Source organism: Camelus ferus, chromosome 9, assembly GCF_009834535.1.
Source record: "Camelus ferus isolate YT-003-E chromosome 9, BCGSAC_Cfer_1.0, whole genome shotgun sequence".
Lineage (NCBI taxonomy): Eukaryota > Metazoa > Chordata > Mammalia > Artiodactyla > Camelidae > Camelus > Camelus ferus.
The window spans coordinates 13,119,187-13,143,597 of NC_045704.1; the positions used below are offsets into that span (position 1 = coordinate 13,119,187).

General features: G+C 40.4%; 1 protein-coding gene across 1 annotated transcript; it reads left to right on the forward strand.

The window, feature by feature from the left end:
* Positions 1-313: 313 nt before the first annotated feature.
* SLC6A16 (solute carrier family 6 member 16) lies at positions 314-22,461 on the forward strand. Its single transcript, XM_032485555.1, has 11 exons — positions 314-414; positions 1,017-1,507; positions 1,941-2,098; positions 2,284-2,802; positions 3,037-3,147; positions 3,314-3,555; positions 18,511-18,697; positions 19,038-19,239; positions 19,371-19,530; positions 21,328-21,490; positions 21,710-22,461. Exons 1-11 carry the CDS (start codon positions 410-412, stop codon positions 21,962-21,964), a joined length of 2,493 nt encoding a protein of 830 aa, XP_032341446.1. The 5' UTR covers positions 314-409; the 3' UTR covers positions 21,965-22,461.
* Positions 22,462-24,411: the final 1,950 nt, after the last annotated feature.

Genomic DNA, 24,411 nt, shown 5'->3' on the forward strand with positions numbered 1-24,411 from the left:
TTCCTTTCAGTCTTTTCTTTCATTTCATTTTTGAATGTAGCAGAGAGAGAACTAAAGATAGAAATTTATACCTGAGTTTTGTTTTTTTAACCTATCATTGAAGTATAGTCATTTCCTGAGCTACTGAGAAACTCTCTGGAAACAGTGTGTCTCACAAGTGATTTATTCCTGTGACCCAGTTGTGCCTGTGCTGCCTTGGCACCCATCTGCTGCCTCTGCTTTTGGGTGGCACGGTCCTTCTTCTGAACAAAAACTCCAGTTCTCTTTCTCTTCCCCTCTTCCACATCCTTTTTTTTTTCTTTTCTTTTTCAGCACAATCCTTGCCTATTCTATTGTAGAGCATTTGAGGAGCTAACAAAAGATCAGAGTGGCGGAAGCACAGAGAACAGAGAGGAGAGTGGCCCCAAATATGAGGTAGAGCACCGTCCTCTTCCTGGGGATAGAGCAGTGGGGAAGGGGGATTAGGCAATAACTAGATAAGCAGTCAATAGATAGCCACATCAGATGGTGAGAGATGCTATGAAAGAAGATAAAAGTGAGTAGGATGGGGAGAGTGGTGGGTAGGTAGCTGCTATTTTAGATAGGTTGGCTGGAAAGGCATCTCTGGTGAGGTGATATTTGAGCGGAGACCTGAGTGTTTTATAGCTAAGAAAGCTCAGAGAAGTAAAACAACTTTCCTAAGGCTGGTTTACAAGGAAGATTTAGTATTAAATTAATTTCTTTGATTTAAAAGCCCACTATAAATGGAACTTCCCTCTGTAGGAAGTATACCTCAAAGTTTTCAGAAATGCTGTGATGGTATTCGGAACTATTAGCTTGGCTATTTCTACCCTGTATCCCTTGCACTAAAGAGTTTCAAAGAAGTAAAACTTATTAAGAGATTTTTTTGTGCTTTGAAGTTCAGTGGCAGTAGGGACAGAAATTAAATTTTGCTTTAAGGAGGTGTTGAGGATTATTTTGGAGCTCAGTCATTTCTTGACTCTAGAATCTAAAATCTAGTTTTTGGTGTCCTTAAGGTCTACTCAGAAAGGCAAACCCTCCCTTGAAAAAATTGAAGCTGCTCCTGAGAATCTGCCTGGAATGAAGTTAGAGGCCCAGGCTTCAGAATCTTCACTTGCAAAAGCCTCATCTGCTGAGAGTTTCTCAGAAAGCCAAATTTTGGAAGACAAGGGCCCAGGAACCTGGTCTATGATAGCCTGGATTTCAGAGGCTCAGGCTTTGGAGGCCCGGGCTGCGAGGGCTCAGGCCTGGGAGACTCAGGCTTGCGAGGCTCAGATCAGGGCCAGCCAACCCAAGCAAACCTCACTGGACATGGGAGGTGCCCCAGTCATGAAACAGGAGCTCTTACCTGAGAATGTTCAGGTGCCACAGGAGGAAGAGAATGAGGTCCTCCTTACCCATCCACTCTGGTCCAACAAGGCTGAGTACATCCTGACCCAGGCGGGCTATGCCGTGAGGCCAGGCAATCTCTGGCGTTTTACCTTCCTGTGGCTTCACAGCGGAGGCTGTAAGTCTGGGTACCAGGAATCATAGATCCACAAGGGGCTAGCAGGATGGAGGCCTGTCTAGGCTTCAAACTCTAAGGTCTCTGGGATCTAGAGGCTGGAGACTTGGTACTCTGAGCAGGATAAGAGCCAGGTGCCTGAACATCAAGGATCATGAGAGGGGTAGAGGTGCAGAATATCTGAACATGAGGATGGTGGGGCTAGAAGCCTGGATCAGGGGTGGGGGTGAAAACTAGGTAGCTGGGTCTTCCAGGAATTGGGGACCAAAGGACTGGACATCTGGGACTGCGAGGGATGTGGAAACAGTTGATCCCTGATGCCTGTCGCCCTGAGGGAGGTCACTGGTGGGGAACATGTTTTCCTGGACCTGCGAAGAAGTCCAGGCACTAAAAAGCCAGATTGTTCTAAGAGCCCCTCCTTGAATCCCCTATACAGGCAGTTTTTTAGTCATCTACCTATTTTTGCTGTTCTTGCTTGGGATTCCTCTCCTCTTCCTGGAGATGGCAGCTGGTCAGAAGTTGCGTCAGGGTAACATTGGTGTATGGAAGGTCATCAGCCCCTGGATTGGGGGTGTAGGATATACCAGCTTCATGGTGAGGAGTCCTGGGCTGCCCAGGCCTACTGTTTACACCCCGTCCTTATCCCAACCCTTGTCCTGGAATGGGTCCCACTTCACTTCCATGGGTCAAGTCCCTTCAGTTCCTCAGTCCTTTGTCAAATCCCCTCCTCTTTCCTGTCCCCACACTTCCTCTCCAACCTTCTCCTCCCTGGCCCCCAGGTGTGCTTTATCACCAGCTTGTACTTGAATGTGATCAATGCCTGGACCCTCTTCTACTTGGGCCAGTCCTTCCAGTTTCCCCTTCCGTGGGAGAAATGTCCCTTAATGAAGAACTCCAGTGGCTTTGGTGAGGAGGAAGTGAAAGATGAGAAGTGGGGAAACAGAGAGGTGGAAGGGAATTTGGAAGAGGAGGAAGGAATGAGGAGCGATAAAGAAGGGGAGGAAGATAGCGGAAGGAAGAAGAAGTGGGAGGGGGAAGAAGGTGAGGGAAGTGGGGGAGGGGCTAAAGAAGAGGGGAGGGTCACCCTGTCTGGCAGGCATGTCCAGAGCCAGGTCCCCTCAGATCCTGAATGTGCACAGACAACGCCTTCCCTGTACTTCTGGTACCGGATGACTTTGATGGCCTCAGACAGAATTGAGGATGGGGGGCCACCAGTCTTCAGTCTGAGCCTGCCCTTATTCATGTCCTTGTGTGTTCTTGGTGCTTTCATGATTAATGGCCTCAAGTCCATCGGGAAGGTGAGCCATAATTTTTTGATTCCTTAACATTCTCAGATGCTTTGACCCTAACCTAACATTGTCACTCTTTGATCTCCTAATTTCTCACTCCCTCTGGCCTTTTACCCCCATAACCCCTGACCCCTGCTGAAAACTGTCTTCTAACTCTTCCTTATTTCTGTCTCAAAACTTTTGATCCCTTCTGACTGTTGGTTGACTCCCATTGGTACATGCCATGTCCCACTCTCAATTCAGGTAATATGTGTCTTGGTATCAGCTAGCTATCTCATCATCCTCTGTTTCCTTATCCGGAGTCTACTGCTGGAGGGGGCAGTAAATGGCCTTCAATATTTGGCAGTTGCCGAGGTAAGGTATATCTTCTCACTCCCCTATCAGGCCTTAGAGGACACCTCTTGTCTATTGTTAGGGCGTCCTTTCCTCATCAGCTCCCTCTGTGTCCCCTCATCCCCATTTCTGTTAAGGTTCTCCTCTCCTTTGACATCTCCTCTTATACTTCTCTTCTCCCTTTCAGATATCGAGTATGTACAACGTGAACGTGTGGTGCCGAGCAGGGAACCACGTCTTGTTTTCCTTGGGCCTCGGCTTTGGCGCCATTGTCTCCGTATCCTCACACATGCAACCATCCAACAACTGTCTCAGTGATGCCTTTGTTGTGGCTGTGATTAACCTGATCACCATGCTGCTTGTCACACCTTTTATCTTCTCTGTCCTGGGCTTCTGGGCCACAGTCATCACGCACCACTGCAGTGAGAAGTAAGGCCAGCTTCTTAGTTGAGGGTCCCAGCCCCAGGGAACTACAAAATCCAGAGAACCTAACCTTAAAGTAGCTACAAAGACCCACATTCACCCATCTCAACTTCAGGTGTTCTTGCATGCCTCTACTTTCCCCTATAGTGAAAAACAGAGACAGTAGAATCTCTGTCATGTTATCCTTCTCAGAGCCCTTTTCTAGCCCTAGAAATCTTTAAACTCAGAGATTGCCAACTGTCTACCTTCAAATACCACCACAGAGATATGCAAACATTCAGGGTTACTCTAGTCCCAGACAGCATCCAAGACTACAGCCATCTGGAGAACCTTCCACTTCCTGAATGCCCTCATTCTTTACTGCCCACTCCTAAATTTAGGGATCTCTGTCAATCTATCATACTTAAACCCCAAAAGGACTCTCAAAACTAGAGCCTTTGTTGTCTGCTCACCCCTGTTTTTTTAATTCTTTAGGTATTAATTTCAAAAAATCCATCAGACATTTAGAAAGTACTCCTTGTCTACCACAGAGACTTGGACAGGTGAATCAGACCACAGTCCTTGCCTTCACTGGGTTTTCAGTTTTGGAGAGAGGAGGGGAGGGGAATTATAGATGCTTAATCATACAATCATAAATGCATGAGAACCAGCAGCAGGAGTAATGGGGAGGACAGAAGACAGAGCCATTCATTCTGCCGGAGATACTCAGAGAATTACTCCCAGAGGAGGCAGACCTAAGCTGAACTTTTCCCCTGGTAATCCTAACCCATGCAGATAACCACTATTTTCTTCTAGAAGAAGGCTGGGCATATACATATGCACACATGCAAGAATTCTCTGATGTACAGATGTAGGAATGGAATTGCTGGGTAGGGTTGGCACACCTTCAGTCTTAACATATGTTGTCTGATTTTTAACATGGTTTATGATGGGTGACAATTCCATGTATGTCACTTTCTACATAACACTTGATTAAACTTGGTTGAACTTTAAAAATTTGGCCAGTCTGGTGGGAGTATAGTGGTATTTTAAATGTTTCTTAAAAACATTTAATTATGATGTATTATATACATACAGGAACATACATAAAACAAAATGTGCAGTTAAAGAGCTATAAAATAAACATCACCCATGGTAAGAACTAGGATGACCTTAGAAGCTCTCCATGTAGCTCTCATTACAACCTCTTTCCTCCCTAACCATTATCTTGACTTGTATAATTAGTTCTTTGTTTTTCTTTACATTTCATTATATGTATGCATATCTAAGCAATGTAGTTTAATTTGAACACTTATATAAAGCAGTGTAGTTTATTATGTCCATTTATGTAGTTTAATTTGTTCATTTACATATACATTCTTTTTGTATTCTTTTGTTTTTTACTTTTTTCATTCAACATATGTTTGAAAGATTCATCCGTATTGTTGTGTGTACCTCTAGTCTGCTTTTTAAGCTGTATAATGTTCCAGTATATGAACATACCACAATTTATTTATCCATTCCACTATTGGTGGACATCTGGAGTCTTTCCAGTTTTTGGCTATTAAAACAATGTTGCTCTAAACATTCTTATACATGTTCCTGGTGTACTATATATGTACACATTTTTCTAGGGTATATAAGTATTAATGAGATTGTTGGGGCATAGTTATCTATTACTGTGTGACAAATCACTCCAAAAGTTAAGTGGCCAAAAATAACAATGCTTTATTATTTCCTCATAGTTCTGTGGGTTGGCTGGAAAGTTCTGTTGGGCATGGATGGGTTAACTCCCATGTCTGCATTCAGCTGGGGCCAGCTGTAACTGCACTGCTCTGCTGTATATGGTGTTGGCTGAGCTCACTCTGCTTACAGTCAGTTGGCAGGTCAGCAAGGCCTGTTCTTTTCCAAGAGGCCTCACTGTGTGGCTAGCTTGGGCTTCCTCATTTGGCAGCTCACAGAGAATAAAGGTGGAATCAGCAAAATGTCTTGAAGCCTAATAAGCATGGGGATGCTCCCATTGTCATTGCTGTTACATTTCTTTGGTCAAAGGAAGTCACAAAGCCATCCCAGATTCAAGGAGTGGGAAAATAGACTTTACCTCTTGATGGGAGGAGCTGCAAAATACTATGACCATGTTTCTTCAATCTACCACATATCTTTAGCTTCACTAGATAATGTCAAATTACTTTCCACAGTACTGATAGGATTATAATGATCTCTCTTTGTCTCTCCATCTGCCTGCCTGCCTGCCTCTCACTCACACATACCCATTTGTTTAATCCTGATAGTAGAATACACAGAATACAGTTACAGAATTGCTTGCCTGTACTGTTGTAAAAGTATCCTAATCCCAGATTTCAGTATTTGTTGCAACTTTTTGTCTTTATTTTGAATTTTACATTCAAAATGCTGTGTTCAAAAATGACGTGGGCTAGGTTTTTTTTTTCCTTCATTCAGTATGGTTGTGTTATTCATGTGAAATATTGTTATGTTCATTTGTTTCTGTTTATATGACATTTCACTGTCCCTCTAAACTTTATTTTTTATTAAACATTAATATGGTTTCAAAAAAATAATGGTTTTAAAAGAGACAATTATACAAAAAAATACTCAGAAATATCACTCCCCCACCATCACTTCAACCTAATCTCCCACCCATCCCCTGTAGGAAACTCATTATTTTTTTGTTTTTTTCTTTCTGGTATTTGTAAAACTAAGTAGAGTTCTGTGTATTTTCTTATTTACCCTTCTTTCTTACACAGAAGATAGCATATTGTGTATATTCTTGTTTTTTATTTTTTAAAAATTTGACAAAATGTCCTGGGATCACTCTTCCACATTCATTCCTTTCTTAATAGTCTGCCTTAGGCCCAGTGGTATTACCTCCTGTCCTCTGTGTCTGCTATTCCTCTATTCTTCAGAGTTCTCATTGCCTCTCAGTAGGTAAGCCCTTGTTATAGTTAATAATTAGACACCATAAAAATGAAAACCATTTTGCCTTTGAAAGGTACAATTAAGATAATAAAGATGCTCAGCATGCATGAGGTCCTGGGTCCAATCTCCAGCACCTCCGTTTAAATAAATGAATAAATAAATCTGTAAAAATAAACAACAACAGAAAAAACAAAATGAAAAAATAGGAAGGAACAAAAAAAGATAATAAAAATATATATCACAAAATTGGAGAAATTCATATATTCTATACACAGTTGATCCTTGAACAACACAGGTTTGAACTATTTTTTTCAATAGTAAATACTACAGTATTACATGACCTGCAGTAGGCTGAATCCATGGATATGGAGCCAGATACAGAGGAACTGCAAATACAGGAGTCCAACTGTAAGTTATGTGTGGGTTTTCAACTGTGCAGAGGGCTGGCTCCTCTAACCCCCGTATTGTTAAAGGGTCAACTGTATGTGTATTCAGAATATGTAAAGGAATTTTTCAACTCAATGAGAAGACAACAAAAGTATGCACTAAACTTTTAAAGTCTGATTAAAGTTAGTATTTTACCACTTTGATATGTAAAATCTTATATAGGACCCCTTATCCTCCCCTCTTTGTGTTACAGTTACCATGTACTATATGTACCTACATTAAAAACCCCATCAAACAATGTTATAACTTTTTACTTTAAACTGACATAGTTGCTTTCAACTGACATGCATATGATGAAACTTAAAGAGTATCCTGTTACATTTACCTAAATACTTACCATTTTTGTTGCCCTTGCTTCATTTCTGAAGTTTGAATTTTCCCTCCAGTATTGTTTCCATCCCATCTGAAAAAATTTTTAGCATTTCTTTACATTACAGGTATGTTGGCAATGCATTTTTTCAGATTCCTTCATCTAAAAATGCCTTTATTTTACCCTCAGTTCTTGAAGGAATTATGGGTTGACAGTCCACATCTTTCGGCACTTAAAAAAGGTACTGTTTTCTTCTTGTCTCCATTTCTGATGAGAAACTTGTAGTCATTCAAATTGTTCCCCTATATGTAATGTGTCATTTTTCTCTGGCTGCTTTCAGATTTTTTTATGTTTAGTTTTCACTTGTTTGATTTTAATGTGCCTGGGTGTAGGCTTTTTGGATTTATCCTGTTTAAGATTCGCTGAGCTTCTTAAATCTAAAGCTTTATGACTTCGGCCAGATGCAGGAAATTTTTAGCTGTTATTTCTCCAAATATTTTTTTCTGCACTGCACTCTTTCAACTCATTCTGGACTCTGATGACACAGATCATAGGCCTTTTGCTATTGTCCACAGGTTTCTGAGGCTCTGTATATTTCCCCCACTGCGTTTCCTGTCTGTTTTTCATATTGGATGCTTCCTATTGATTTTTCTTCAAAGTCACTGACTCCTCTGTCATATTCATTCTGTTATTTAGCCAATCAAGTGAATTTGTTATATTTTCAGTCATAAAATTTTCCACTTAGTATTTTTCTTATACCTTTTGTCTGCTGATAGTCTGTCTTTCCATTTGTTTCAAGAGTATGTTTGCTCTGACTTCTCATAGTATGATTATAATAACTGCTTTTTTTCTTTTTTCTTTTGGCAGGTGGGGGGAGATAATGAGGTTTGTTTATTTGTTTATTAAATGGAAGACCTCTTGCATGCTAACCATGCGCTCTACCACTGAGTATACCCTCCCTATAACAGCTGCTTTGAAGCCTGACAGTTAAAACTTTTGTGTCATTTTCTGGTTGTTGTGTATTGATTATCTTTTTTCTTGTAGCATATGGAGATTTTCCTGGGGTCTTTATATATCAGGTAATTTTGTATTGTACTCTGGTTATTTTAAATATATGTGAGACATATTTTAAATATGAGAGAAATGAATATATATATATATATAAGAGAAATGAATTTTTATATTCTTTGGAAAATGTTGATTTTTTTTTTAGTTTTAGGAGGCAACTGCCCCAGTTAGATTTGGGTTATAAGTTTCTACCCATCTTCCCATCTTCTCTGGGCTGTGGGTCCAATGTCAATTCAGTTTTCAAAGTCTTTGGAATGGTGTTTAGGGTCAGATATAATCATAGGCTGCCCAGGATTTCATATAACACTTTATGGGATCCCTTTCTTGAGCTCCCTCTTGCCTGAAGTCTCCCAGATACTTTCCAGCTCTTAGAAGCCCCACTACCTGTCTTTCTGCCTGGAAAACTAGGGCTTTAGTTTCCCTGCTCTGCTACCCACTTTATCAACTGTGTCTGCCTCCAGTGTCTGCACACTGAAGAGAATAGAAAAAAAAAATAACAGAGATTTTCTTCCCTTATCCATGTACTTGGAACCACAGTTTATATGGTCAGAGGAGGGTTTAGAGGTATATGTACTTGTCCAGCCACCATTGCCGTAGCCACCATTGTTGCTGCAGGATTGTCTGACATGTGTGATAAACAGAAAAAAGAAAAATCAGGGGATTTTTCCCATTCTCTGTGAGATGTGAGGCCTCTTACCTATTCCTTAGACCAGAAATATAGGGCTTCTGTTAGAACATATACCTGATGCACAGTTCTGGGTTTCAAGCTCCTTTTGAGTCCAGACCAGGAGATACTATAGGGAAAAATTATTGTAAGCTCGCTGCTAATTTGGTGATACTTTGAATTCAATTTTCCTTCCCCAAGCTGCCTGCTACCACTTACTTTTCAGAGTCTTTCCATATATTCTGTGTAGGGCTTTCAGTTGCATTAAGTAGAGGCAGGGTGGAATGTGCATCTCAACTCTGTAGTTTCTGATGTGAATATATTAAAATATTCATCCTGCTTGGATTTGCTGAGCTTCATAAATTTGTAAATTCATATTCTTCACCAAATTTGAGAACTTAACTGTCATTCTTCCTTTAAATATTTTTTTTGCCTCATTCTCTCCCTCTCTTTTGGAACTCTAATTATATGTATGTGTGTTAAACTTTTTGTTATTGTCCCACAAGTCCCTGAGGCTCTGTTCATTATATTTTAAAATACGATTTTCTCTGTCTTCCATTTTCTTTAAGTTCACCATCTCACCTCTTACTCAGTCCATCCTAGTACTTATAACTGGAAGTTTGTACCTTTTGACTACCTTCACCCAATTCTTCCTCCCCCTACACCTGCCACTGGTAACCACAAATCTAATCTCTTTTTCTATGCATATGTTTGTTTTTGAAGTATAATTGACCTACAAAACTGTTAATTCCTGGTTCACAACACAGTGATTCTTTTTTCTCTACATTTCAAAATGATCACCATAAGTCTAGGTATCATCTGTCACCACACAAAGATACTACATAATTATTGGCTGTATTCTCCACACTGTACATTTCATGCTTGTGACTCATTTATTTTGTAACTGTAAGTTTGTACCTCTTAATCTCCCTCACCTATTTCTCTTCTTCCTCATCCCTTCCCCTCTAGCAGCCACCTGTTTGTTCTCTGTATCTATGAATCTGTATCTATGACTCTGTTTCTGTTTAGTCTTTTTTTTTTTTTTTTTTTGGATTTCATGTATAAGTGAACTCATACAGTATTTGTCTTTCTCTGTCTGGATTATTTCACTTAGCATAATACCTTCTAGGTCCATCCATGTTGCTGCAAATAGCAAGATTTCATTCTTTTTATGATATATATATAATATATATATATAATATATATATTATATATATAACATCTTTATCCATTCATCTCTTGATGGGCACTTAGGTTGATTCCATACCTTGGCTATTGTAAATAATGCTGCAATGAACATAGGGGTGCCTATATCTTTTCAAATTAGTGTTTTTGTTTTCTTTGGCTAAATACCCAAGAGTGGAATTGCTGGATCATATAGTAGTTCTATTTTTAGTTTATTGAGGAATCTCAGTACTGTTTTCCATAGTAGCTGCACCAATTTACATTCCCACCAACAATGTATAAAGGTTTACTTCTTTTCACATTCTTGTCTGTTATTTGTTGTCTTTTTGATAATAGCCATTCTGACGAGTGTGAGATGATATTACAGTTTTGATTTGCATTTCCCTAATGATTAGTGGTGTTGATCATCTTTTCATGTGCCTGTTGTCCATCTGTATGTCTTCTTTGGAAAAAATATCTATTCAGGTCCTCTGCCCATTAAAAAAAATTTTTTTAATGTCAAGATTTATGAGTTATCAGTATATTTTGGATACTAACCTCTTGTTGGATATATCATTTGCAAATATCTTCTCCCATTCAGTAGGTGGCCTTTTGTTTCACTGATAGTTTCCTTCAGTGTGCAAAAGCTTTTAAGTTTAATTAGGTCCCATTTGTTTATTTTTGCTTTTGTTTTCATTGCCTGAGAAGATATATCCAAAAATATATTAAGATTGATGGAGTGTACTGCCTGTTTTCTTCTAGATGTTTAATAGTTTCAAGTCTTCCATTTAAGTCTTTAATCTATTTTGAGTTTATTTTTATATATAATATGAGAAAGTAGTCCAGTTTGATTCTTTTGCATGTGATTATCCAGTTTTCCCAGTGGCATTTATTGAAAAGGCTATCTCTTCCCCATTGTATATTCTTGCCTCCTTTGTCATAGATTTGGAACATTGTGTATTCATTTCCATTTGTCTCCGGATGTTTTTATAAGATTTCCTCTTTAATTTTTTCAGTGACCCACTGGTTGTTGAATAGCGATTGTTTAACCTCCATGTGCTTGTGTTTTTTTGCAGTTTTTTCCCTTGTAGTTGATTTCTGGTCTCATAATATGGTCAGAAAATTTGATATGATTTCAGTCTTCTTAATTTACTGAGATTTGTTTTGTGGCCTAGCATGTGATCTATCCTGGAGAATGTTCCATGTACACTTGAAGAGAATATGTATTCTGCTTTTGGATGGAGTGTTCTCTATATGTCTGTTAAGCCCCTGGTCTAATGTGTTATTTAAGGTCAGGTTTCCTTATATTTTCTGGATAATTTGTCCATTGAGTAAGTAGGGTGTTACAGTCCCTGACTATTTTTTGTGTTAACTGTCAATTTCTCCCTGTATGTATGTTAATATTTGCTTTATGTATTTAGGTGCATTTATTTACAATTGTTATATCTTCTTCTTAGATTGATCTCTCATTATTATATAATGTCCTTCTTTGTCTCTTCTGCAGTCTTTTTTAAAAATTGATTTTGTCTGATCCAAGTGTTGCTACCCTGGTTTTCTTTTTGTTTCCATTTGCATAGAATACCTTTTTCCAACCCCTCACTTTCAATCTCTTTGTGTCTTTAGATTTGAAGTGAGTCTCTTGTAGGCAGCACATATATGGATCTTGTTTTTGTGTCCATTCAGCCACTCCGTGTCTTGATTGGAGCATTTAGTTCATTTACGTTTAAGGTAGTTATTGATAGGTAAGTACTTACTACCATTTTATTAATTGTTTTGGGGTTGTTTTGTAGTTATTTTTTGTTTCTTTTTCCTTTTGCTGTAGTGATTTGATGACTATCTTTTATGTTTAGATACCTTTCTCCTTTGTGTGTGTGTATCTATTATAGATTACTACTTTGTGATTATCATGAAGTTTATATATAGCTGTATATATATAGCAGGCTGACTACTCTGGGCATGCTGGTAGGCATGACTGGACCCTGGTCCAGGTGGTTGTTAGGCCCTACCTTGTGCAGAGGCTGTTGGCTGCTGGTGGGCGAGGCCAGGTCATGAGGCAGATGGCTATGGAGTCCTAGGAGTGCCCAGGGCTAGTGGTGGCTCATTGGTAGCAGGGGCCAGTTCCTGACATGGCTGGCTGCTGGGTCAGAGTGTCCCAGAGCTGGTGTTGGCATGCTGTTGGGGAGGCCCAGGATTCAGAGTGTGCTGTGGTGGTGCTGGCCCACTGGTGTTGGGCAGGGTCTTGACATGGTTGGCTGTGGGTCTTTAGTGGTCCCAGGGCTGGTATTGGCCTGCTGGTGGGTGGGCTGGGCCTCAGGGGTTCCCAGGGCTAGTGCTGGCCCACTGGTAGGGTCCTGGGATCTCTGGCTACAGGACCCTGGGGGCTCTTGAGTTGATGTCAGCCTGCTGGTTAGAGGGGCTGGGGTCCAGGGGGTCCTTGGGTTGGTGCTGGCCCATTGACATGTGGCCTTGGTCTTGCCACAGCTGACTGCAGGGATTTGGTGGTCCCAGGGCTGGTGTCTGCCACTGGTAGGTGGGGCTGGGTCCTGGGCCCTCTGGTTGGTAGGACTGGGTCCTCACCCTGCTAGCTGCTTGGCCTGAGGCATCCCAGGACTGGTGCCAACTTGCTGGTGGGTGGATCCAGGTCCTGGGACTAATAAGTTAGAGGGAGAATTCCAAAATGGAGCGTACCAACTTCAGTGTCCTTGTGGTGGAATGAACTCCCCAAAATGGCAGCTACCAGTGCCTGTGACCCCAGGGTGAGTCCCAATTACTTCCTTCCTCTCTGGGAGGCTCTCCAAAATCAGCAAATGGCTGACTCAGGCTCCTTTCAAATTACTGTTTCTGTCCTGGGCCCTGGAGTATATGAGATTTTGTGTGTACTCTCTAACAGTGGAGTCTATTTCCCATAGCTCTCTGGCTCTCCAAAAAGTAAGCCCCACTGGCCTTCAAAGACAAACTTTTCTGGGGGCTTGTTGTCCCAGTGCAGGACCCCTGGTCTAGGGAGCCCCATGTGGGGTTCAGACCCCTCACTCCTTTGGGAGTATAATTATCCTCTGGTTGTTGAGTCACCTCCCCTGGGGTATGGGTCTTCATTACACTGCATCTCTGCTCCTCCTACCTGTCCTGTTGTGTTTCGCTCTTTATGTCTTTGTCTTTTCTGCTAGTCTTCATGTTGTTCTCATCAGTAATTGCTTATAATTAGTTATAATTAGTTATAATTTTGATGTGCCTATTGGAGGAGGCGAGCTCAGGGTCTTCCTACTTCTCCCTCTTGACCACTTCCCTTGTGTAAGTTTTAGAAATAGCTTGTCAGTTTTTTACAGAAAAAGTTATGCTCTGCTGTCAGTTGAGATTGTATTGAATGCGTGGATCATTTTGGGAAGAATGAACAATTAACAATATTGTATCTTCTGATTTAGAAACATGGTATGTATCTCTTATTTATTTACATGTTCTTTCATCTCTCAGCAATATTTTGCAAGTTTTAGTATGTAACATGTCTTGTATATATTTTGCAAAGTTTATCCCTAATGATTCCATGTTTTATGTTCTTTTATAAATAATAGTCTGATAACCATAAGATTGTTTAGTATGTGAGTCTGTTTCTGTTTTGTAGATGAGTTCATTAGTGTCCTCTTTCTTCATTTTCTTTCTTTTTTTTTTTTTTTAGCTTCCACATATGAGTGGAATTGGTATTTTTCTTTCTCTTTCTGGCTTACTTCACTTAGAATGACGATCTCCAGATCCATCCATGTTGCTGCAAATGACATTATTTTTTACAGTTGAGTAATATTCCCTTGTATAAATATACCACAACTTCTTTTTCCAGTCATCTGTTGATGGACATTTAGGTTACTTCCATGTCTTGGCTATTGTATATAGTGCTGCTGTGAACATTGGAGTGCATGTATCTTTTTGAATTAGAGTTCTCTCTGGATATATGCGCAGGAGTGGGATTGCTGGATCATATGGTAACTACTTTTAGTTTTTTGAGGAATCTCCATAATGGCTGCACCAAACTACATTCCCACCAGCAGAGTAGGAGGGTTCCCTTTTCTCCACATCCACTCCAGCATTTATCGTTTGTGGACTCTTTAATGATGTAGGCCATTTATGTTTGTTGTAATTAGCAATAGAATTGTATTTAAGCCTGCTCTCTTGCTACTTCTTTTCTTTTTGTCCCATCTCTTCTTTGTTGCTTTATTTCTCATTTCCTAATTAGATTGCTTTTTAATTTTTTAAATTTTTTTCCTTTTTTTTTTAACATTTTTTATTGAGTTGTAGTCATTTTACAATGTTGTGTCAAATTCCAGTGTAGAGAACAATTTTTCAGTTATACATGAACATACATATATTCATTGTCAATTTTTTTTTTCGCTGTGAGCTACCACAAGATCTTGTATATATTTCCCTGTGCTATACAGTATAATCTTGTTTATCTATTCTGCATATGCCTGTCAGTATCTACCAATTTTGAACACTTTTTTAAAAGGATTTTTAGGACTCCATTTCTATCTCCATTTTTGACTTACTCACTATATCTCTGTTTTATGTGTTTAGTGGTTTTTCTAGAGCTTACAATATACATCTTTGATTCATCACAGTCTTCTTTCAAATAATCTCAAATAATTTCACACAAAATTTAAGAACATTACAACAATACACTTCTGTTCCCTCATTCTGTTCTTTGTATTGTTGTTGTCACATATTTTCTCCTCAGCACCTTATAAACATAATACATTGCTACTATTTTTGCTTTAAATAATCAATATATTTAACTTTTTAAGTGAGAAAAATCTGTCTTATATTTACCCAAATATTTCTCATTTCCACTACTGTTCATTCCCTTGTGTGGGTTCAGGTTTCATCTGGTATCATTTTCATTTAAGAAATTTCTTAACATTTTTTGATAATGCAGATCTGCCAGCAATGAGTTATCTCAATTTTTGTTTGTCTAGAAATCTTTATTTTACCTTTAGTTATGAACCATATATGAATATATGAAGTGCACTCAGAGTGAAAGAATATTTCAGTGTAAAATTCATTTGACTTTTTTTTCTTTCAGCATTTTAATGATGTGACTTTGCCATCTTGCTTTTATACTTTCTGTTGGCTCTCCTGCATTCATTCTTTTTTTTTAATTTAATTTTTTAAATTGAAGTATAGTCAGTTAATGTGTCAATTTCTGGTGCACAGCACGATGTCTCAGTCATCCTGCATTCATTCTTATCTTTGTTTCCCTATGATGTATCTTATTCTTTCTCATACTGCTTTTAAGATTTTCTCTTCTTCACTGTTTTTCAGGAACTTTATTATCATAGGTCATCTTTCAGTTTTCTTTCTTTTTATCCTGTTCAGAGTTCATTGAGACTCTTGGAACTGGGGATTTACAGTTTTTATCAAATTAGGAAAAATTTAGACCAATATTTTTCAAATACTCTCCCCTCTCTTTTCTTGGAACTCCAGTTGCATTTATTTTAGAAGGCTTGATGTTGTCTGGCAAGTCATTGGGTCTCTGTTACCTCTTTTTCAGTATTTTCTCTGTGTTTCCTTTTGTATAGATAGTTTTTATTGCTATTTCTTTGGGTTTATCGATCTTTCCTTCCGGCATGTCTTACCTGCTGTTAATCTCATCTGGGATTTTTTCATTTCAGATACTATATTTTTTATTTCTAAAAGTCCCCCTGGTTCTTTTTTAAATCTTCCATTTCTCTACTTGTTAGGTTTATGTTTTTCTTTAAGTACTTTACCATAGTTGTAATAGCTGTTTTAATATCCCTGATTGCTAATTCCATCATGTCGTTTACTGCTCTATTTAATTTACTGTTTTATTTACTGATTTTTCTATTGATTATGGGTCACATTTTCCTCCTTCATTTGTTTACGAATTTTTGTCTGGATGCTGGACTTTGTGAATTTTATGTTTTTGAGTGTCTGGCTTTTGTTGCCTTCCTTTAATGAGCATTAAGCTTTATTGTAGCAGGTAATGTTTCTCGCGGTTCAGTTTGATCCTTTTGAGGCTTGATTTTAAGCTTCATTAGGGTGGGTCTAGAGTAGTCTTTTCCCCAGGAGTACTTCAGCCCCATTGCGAAGTCACAGCCCTTCTGGACTGTCTACTGAATACCCTGTACAGAGCTTAGATGTTTTCTAGTGATTCTTTATATAGCCTTGTGGATTTTCATCCTGTATTTGTGGATCTTAATTCAGCAAAGACTTGAGAGACTGTATGTGAATTTCTGGAATTCTTTTTCTTCATAGCTACCTCTCCTCCAGAATTCTTCCTTGGAACTTCCAGCTTCTTTGGCCTCCCTTAACTCCATCTTCTTAACTCAGTGAGACTGCCATGCTTTACTTGTGATCTTTGCTCTGTAGACTGGAATGTGCCTTGAGGCAGAAAACCAGGCAGTTATATGCCATACCTCATCTGTTTCCCTTCTCTCAGGGTTCACAGTCCTAAACCGCCTGTTGTCTAATGTCTGAAAACAGCAGTTTCATAAATTTTGTCCAGTTGTCTAGTTGTTTACAGTGAGAGGGTAAGTTGTGCCGCTGTTACTTCATTGTGGCTGGAAGTAGAATTATCCATACTGAATTTTAAATCTCATTTATTTTATTTTTTATTTCAAGAGGTTCTGTTTCATTTTTTTAAATCTTCAGGGTCAATTATAGTTTCTTGTTCCCTGAAAATATATCCAAGCTTGTTTTTGATTACTTAAGCATAGTAAGCTTAGTTATATTATAATCTTTGATAATTCTAGTATTTAAAAGTAACTTTAGATCATTTTTACTGTGTTGTTTCTGATGGTTATTGTTCATGGTGTCTTGTCTTTTTGTGCTTTGTTGTCTCTCTGTTCTATTTCTTTATTTGACCATTATCTGTAGAAATTTTTTCTTTTTACTTTTTTTTGGTTGAGGGAGGTAATTAGGTTTGTTTGTTTGTTTTATTTATATTTAATGGAGGTACTGAGGCTTGACCCCAGGACCTTTTTCATGCTAAACACGCACTCTACCACTGAGCTATACCCTCCCCACCCCCCGGTGGAATTTTTTAAGGCCTAGGAGGAGAGTGTATCCATCCAGATACGACTTAAAAAACTTTTTTTGTCTATTATTGTTTCTTTTTAAGTTTGGGGGAAGGAGGTGATTAAGTTCATTTTTTCTTTTTAGAGGAGGCGCTGGGGATTGAACCTAGGGCCTTGTGCATGCTAAGCATGCACTCTACCACTTGAGCTATGCCTTCCCCCCAGATAGGACTTTTGTTTCTACTTGATGCATAGGGACATTAGAAAGAGACTACTTAAAACTCAGTCCTTAGCTTGAGCTTTTGAGACAACGGGGGTTCAAGTGTAAGCTGGCTTGTGGTCATGACATTTCAGGAATTTATCTGACCCCCATCCTCTTTTAATTTCCTAAAGATTACTTTAAATTGGAAACTTCAGGTACACTTTGCTGTATTCGACATAAATCTTCGGGGCAAAATTGCTTTGGACATCTCCTTTCCCTGCTGCTTTTGTTTGTACTTTGATTTTTGTCTTATAGTTCCTTATTATCTTGCCAACATTTTTATTTTTTAAGAAGATTATTAAAAACATCTTTAAGACTTTTAAGTTATTTCCAGTGAGAAGCTTGGTCCAAGTATTTAACTTGCCTATTACCAGAAGAACATATAATATTTTATTTTCTAAAATGTGATCACACTATAGTTATTTCTCTGCTACTTGCATTTTGCTGTTTTCAGCAAGTCTTGGCAAGACTTCCATTGCAGTTCTTAAAGAGCAACGAGCTGAATTTTTAAGAATTTATAGAAATTAGCCCAAGTGAAGAATGATGGCAGTGGTGGGGTTGGTCTTGGGCATGAGAAGACATGGCTGGCCCTAAAAGTGAAAGCAGTTAAGTCTGACCAGACTATAAAATGTGCAGAGAGTCATGGTGGGAAGATAAGTTTAGAGAGCTGGGCTCAGATCAAAAAGTGCAAGAAGCAGTTTCTCACAACATAGTACAACTCCACGGGACGATGATGCACGTGATACTCCAAGTAAGTGCTCCCTGACAGTCTGTCGTACAAAGCTTAGAGAGTTGACTTTTACCTACTAATCTAAGAAAGGAAGAGGTAGGGGGTGAATAAGAGACCCCATCACTAGAGCAGGGACCCCAGAGTCCCCAAGAAGACTATAGGACAGGCTTCTCCTGGGACCCCCCGCCTCCCTTGGTCATAAATTAGCCAGGCTCATACAAATTCATGACCTTGAAGGTGGATGGCTTCTAGGTTTCATCCCAGGCTCTAACTTACCCAGATCAGTAATGTGATGTCCTTTCTTACCTTGAAAATAAGGAAAAATGAAGTGATCTTCTAAAGAGCAAAATGGTTCTATGTGATTCAACTCCTTATCCCCAGGAATACTGAAACACTTTTGAAGCTGGTAACCCTGGGGATACTGCCTCCTGAGGCCCAGCCCCCTCCAAACCTGCAAGGTAACCCGACCTCCATCTTCACCTCCTGGTTCAACAGCCTTTCCCACTCCATCCAGAGGAAGATCCTCAGCCATGTGCCTGAGTGCAACTTGGAGAAGCAGTTTTTGAAGGTCAGTAAAAATAGGTGAGTGGGGCCTAGAGTTCCTCAAAGCCTTTTGTAAAACAGAAATTTCAGCTTTTGTTAGCACCAGAAAAAAATTCCAGAAGCACCAGGGTTAGCTGCGGTGCTGGTAATGCAAAGAACTACAGCTTGTAGAACTCTGTCCTGTGGATAATACTAGGTGGATTGGTTTTCCATGTTAGGGGGTCAGCTTGTAGATCTGATTTTCTCAGTGACTGAGGGCTTTTAGGGAATTTTCTGGGGAAGATAGAATGTATCTTTGTCTGTATTTTTGTTGTCGTTTTTAAGTTCAAGTTCACTTTAACTTCTGCCCTTTCTCCTCTTAACAGATTAGGGAGAGCACAAACTTTGTATTCCTGGCCTTCACTGAAGCCATGTCATTTATTCCTGGGTCTTCCTTCTGGTCCTTCATCTTCTTCCTGATGTCGTTGGCCCTGGGGCTGAGCACCATGATAGGGATCATGCAGGGCATCATTACTCCACTCCAGGACGTCTTTTCTTCTTTCAAGAAATATACAAAGTCTTTTACAGGTACTATCCCTAGTCCCATCAATGACCCTGATTCATTGAGACTCTTATCCAACCCTAGTCTATGACTTCTGTTTAGCCCTTGTCACCCAGCCAGACCTCTGACCTTGATCCAAATTCAATGTTTCCTCCAGTGGGTGTCTTTATGCTTATGTTCCTGTGTGGCCTCTTCTTCACTCGACCTTCAGGCATCTACTACATCATACTGCTGAATGACCACTGGACAGTCCTCCCCATAATCATCATCATCATATTTGAAAACTTGGCTGTGAGCTGGCCCAGTAATGCCAGGAGGTGATAGCTTGGGTCTATAGGGAAGGTTGATCCTTTTCTTGTTGCCTCTATTCTCACTAAACTAGAGTGACATAAGTAAGGACCCTTAACTTCAGCGTCTTCTGAGAAACCTTTTTATTCATTCATTCATTTAACATATTTATTGAGTGCTTAATATGTGCCGGGCACTGTTTTAGTCACTAGGGATACAGCGTTAAATAAAACAAGCACCCCATCCTTAGTGGTGGAGACAGACAGTAACCAAATGAACAAATAAAAATGTCATTTGGTGATAACTGACAGCAGAAAATCAAAAGGTAGGGTAAGATAATCAGGAGTGGGAGTGTGTATGAGGGCTAATTTAGATAGGACTGCAGTGAAGGCCTCTCTGATATGGTGACATTTGAGCAGACTACTGAATGAAATGAGGGGAGGGACCATGACAAGATTTTGAGAGACATTTCCCAGCAGAGAAAACAGTAAGTACCAAAGCAAGAGGAAGCATCATGCTTGGAGTTTTTGAGCAAAAAGGAAAGCAAAGAGGTTGGGACAGAATGTTTGGAGATGAAGCCAAAGAGGTAATGGGAAATCATATAGGGCCTCTTAAACCATGGTAGGATTTAGCTTTTTATGCAGAATGAGAGAGGAGGCACTTGGGAGGTTTTGAGTAGGGGAGTGACACTATCAAATTTAGTTTTTCAAAAGGTACCTGTGACTGGTGTGTGGTGAATAGACTGTGCGGAGTCAGGAGTGAAGCAAGGAGAGCAGTTGGGAGCTATTGTAATGTTCCAAATGGAAGATAATGATGGCTTGGGCTAGGACTGTAGAAGTGTAGGCTGAGAGATATGGTCTAATTCTGCAAGGAAGAGCTACCAGAGAAGAGGAAACAAGATAATCAGGGACATAATAGATATAACTGTGGAAGGAAGAGTGGGAAAATCCACATAAAATACAAGGAAGTCCCAAGCCTGACTTTTAAACAGGCTGGTGTCATCCAAGTGGTATAATTCAAGGGCAGAAGGTTCAGGTGGCAGGATTGTCTGGTGGTAGTGGTTCTTGGAGCCAGTTCACTCATTCATTAACTCACACAACACATGCTTCTTGAGACTTTCTTTGTGTCAGGAAAGCCTTGTATTGGGATACAATTAAATTAGAATAAGTTCCTCCTCTCAAAGAGCAGACTCCGAGGAGGAAGACATATAAGCAGACAATCCCAGTACAAGGTGGTGAGCCTATAGCACAGGTAGCAGGGACATCTGGTGGCATGCGAGAGTTGGCACAGGCATCCCAGATGAGAGATGGTTGACTACAGTCTGGGAAGATGAATAGTTAAAACAAAGAGGGAGAGAGAAGGGCATTCTAGGCCAAAGGACCCCCACTTATATATTTATTGAGATTGAGAACATTCAGTAGAGGCTGGATACATAGTCTGGAAGAAACTAAGGAAAGCTCCCTGAAGGTCGAGTGTTACCTTTTTGGGGGTCTGTGTTGTTCACTGTGGATACTTAGCACCTAGAAGAGTCCCTGGCACATCACTGACACTCTCATATTCATGGAATGAATGAAAGGGACTTGGCCTTGGCCTTTATCCTGAGAGCACCATGAAAGGTTTTTGAGCGGCAGAGGAATGTTTGAAAATTCTTGGGTTGGGATGAAAGACTGACTAGGAAGAAGGGAAAGAAGATGAGGCTTAAGCTGGCGCAGGGTTTGGAGGTGAAGTAGAATATTTGAAAGATGCTAAGGTTGGGCTGGCCTTGTCCTCCAAGACTGGGTAAGGCCCAGCTGGGCCTTCTACAGTCTCATGGCCCTTCCTTCCAGTTTCTTTGCAGACTTGGCTATCCTGTGGGGCCATCCCATCTACCCCATCATTCGTTGGCTGTGGTCCTATCTGTCTCCAATTATGCTGCTAATCCTGTTTGTGATTAGTTTGTTTCGACTGTCTCTGAAGACCAAGACCTATGTGGCCTGGGACTCAAGCAGTGTGAGCCTCCCTCCCCATACCCCAGACCTTTGTAGGGAGTGGGGGCCAGGTTTTCTATCCACTCTTGGTCTGAAGACTCTATCATCTCATTCTCTGATTCCCTGAATACTCTTAATCCTCTGCCCAGGTTCCCCTCCTTCCCCTTCCACCTTTCCCTTCCACAATCCTTCTTTTTCTGAGAACTTCAATGCTCTAAACCCCTTTCCCATCTCTCCACAGTCAAAAGAAGTGATTCGAGATTACCCATCATGGGGGCTGATCGGAATGTTTGCCCTTTTACTCGTTGTCATCCTCCCCATTCCCACGTATTTTATATATTGCCTCATCCATGGGATTCCTTCAACTCCACCAGCTGGGACAGACCTATCCCCCAAACCCCTACCCCTAAGTGTCCAACTAACACCCATTAAAGAGGTCCAAAAGGAGGAAATCCTACAAGGTGATGTTCAAATTGCTGATCAACCTGTCGTATGACTTCCTAACTTTATTAATTTGGACTGACGTCACATATCCCTCAAAACAGATCTAACAGGCAACTCTTAATACGAACTTGCAACTGTTGATGTCCCTGGACAAGGAACTGATTTTATTCCCAAGGGTACGGGCGTTATTTTGGGGGGAGCTCACGGGGCCTGCCTGGCTTTGCAATCCTCCTTATAGACCCCATCCTCCCTGGTTACCACTTTCATTGTGTTTTCCGCATCCTCTTCCTCAGTATATACACATGCCCATTATGTATGCCATTGGTGATGCCTATAGAACCTGCTTCTCAACCGGTCTACCCAGCTCATGGAATGAAGCTGGAGGAGTAATGCTGCTGGTCAATAAATCAGTCCACTGGGATTCCAAGCACTGGGTGTGAGCAGATTTTTTTTTTTCTATAAATGTCTCAGATGTTCAGTCTTCCTCTCAGGAGTCTTCCATTCTTTTGAGAGCCAGATGTCGAGCCATGAGTTCCAGCTCTCTCCTTGCCATGGCAAATTCAGATGCTAGAATTCTAGACTTGCTTTATCCAAGGATTGGCCTTGAGCCAGGAGAAACCCAGGAAATGGTGGCTTCAACAAAGATGGAAAGGATGTTAATGCACTTGCTGATGGGACATGGTAATCCTATCATTGGTCTAAAAATTATTTTTTAAAAGAGGTTCCAAGACTGTTAGTGGACTGTATATCTGTGAATCGACACACACCCAGCTTGGGGAGCTACCAAATTGTATTGCTGAGCCCATGAGGGTCCCATATCTGTTTGGTAAAGGACGTGGCAGGTTTTACCACAGGGCTAAATCAAATAAATTTGTCTAGTGGATGATAAACTGAGTAGGTCTCTCAGAACTTGTGGGAGGAGTGACTCCATAACTGAGCTGAAGCACTTCTCAAAAGGTGGGGTCCAGTCAGTGCACTGGGGATGGAGGCTGTGGGTGGAGGCTTTTGGGATTTCTGAAGATCCAGAGAATGTGTTTCCCTTAAACGTTCAGGAGACCTCAGGATTTCACTCTGCTTGAGGCCCAGAGAGAGGTTGCCCCTATGTAAGCTTCTGTGACAAAGGAAGAAAAAGCAGACACTCCCGACCAGTGGAGGGTGGGACTCTGGGGGTGGGTCCGGTGAATTGGAAAGAGCAGAGATCTCAGAAGTTTCTGGGCCTCTGGAGTTTCCAGTTCCTCAAGCTCAAAGATTGGAGGGCTGGAGGGGATGTGAACCCCCCTGTCATCACCCATTGGCTACTGTACCTTGTAGCCCCACCCTCTCACTCTCCTTCCTTCCTGCCGCCCCACCCCGCCCGAATCCCAACGATCCTCTGCTTCAAGACCTGTGCTATTGAGTCGGGTAAGGTGGGAATCAGAGAGAGGAGGTAGTCACCTTCTCATGTTCAAATAGTGAGTTTTCAACCTCTTTCTTTTTGGGAACCCAGGAGCTCAACCTCTTTTCTGCCTGCACCCCTCTCCTCCAGTTCCAGCTTTGGGAATGGAACTTGTCGGAGCCGGAGGGTTGAAAAGTAGGGTCTTACCGTATAAACCGATGGGAGTGGAATGAAGATGTTGGTGTGTCTCCGCCTCTTCTCAGACCACTTGTTGAACACCCTTTGGCACCTAACGGCAGCGTTGTTTGAACTTGGAATATCTTACATTGCTTTAGGGGTTACTGATTAGAAATAGGGAGACTGATTATGTTAGATGCTTATCTACATAGCTCTGGGGGTCCTTATTGTCTAAGTTGGGTTTAGTAGCACCGTTGTGCGTGATGAGCAGACTTTCTTTTGGCCTGCTGTTAGGACTCTCTGGCCACATTAGACAAAATGGAGCCCTGTTTCTTGGTAGGGTAATTTAGTCTTCACTTGTATTCCTCACAAGAGTTTATTCACTTGGTGGGATACCTAGTCTTCACTTTTATTCCTCACAAGAATGATGTGAGATAAAGGTATTGTCAGCCTCAATTTTTTTTGGGAGACCCAGAAGTAAGAAAGGTTCACACAGTCATGAGTAGAACCTGACAAAGGTTCTTATGGCTCTCTACCCTTTTATTTTGGAAAATTTCAAACATATATGAAAAAGTAATGTAATGAATTACTTTGCTTTCATCATGCATCTTCAGTAATGACCAGCTTGTGACCAATCTGGTTTCATTTCTCCTCCCCTCACCGCATGCCTCCCCATTATATTGAAGCAAATCCCAAATTTATCACTTCATCTGTAGATACAATAGTACATCTCTAAAAAATAAGTACCCTTTTAAAAAACCTGACAAAACTTTATCACACCTAAAACAAATAACAGTTATCCTTTAATATCATTAAGTAGCCAATCAGTATTCAAATTTTTCTGGTTGTCTTATTTTTTTTTCTGGTAGCTTTATGTTTTTTAAAAACTGCTTTATTGAGATATTATTCATATACAATACAACTAACCCACAGAAATGTACAATTCA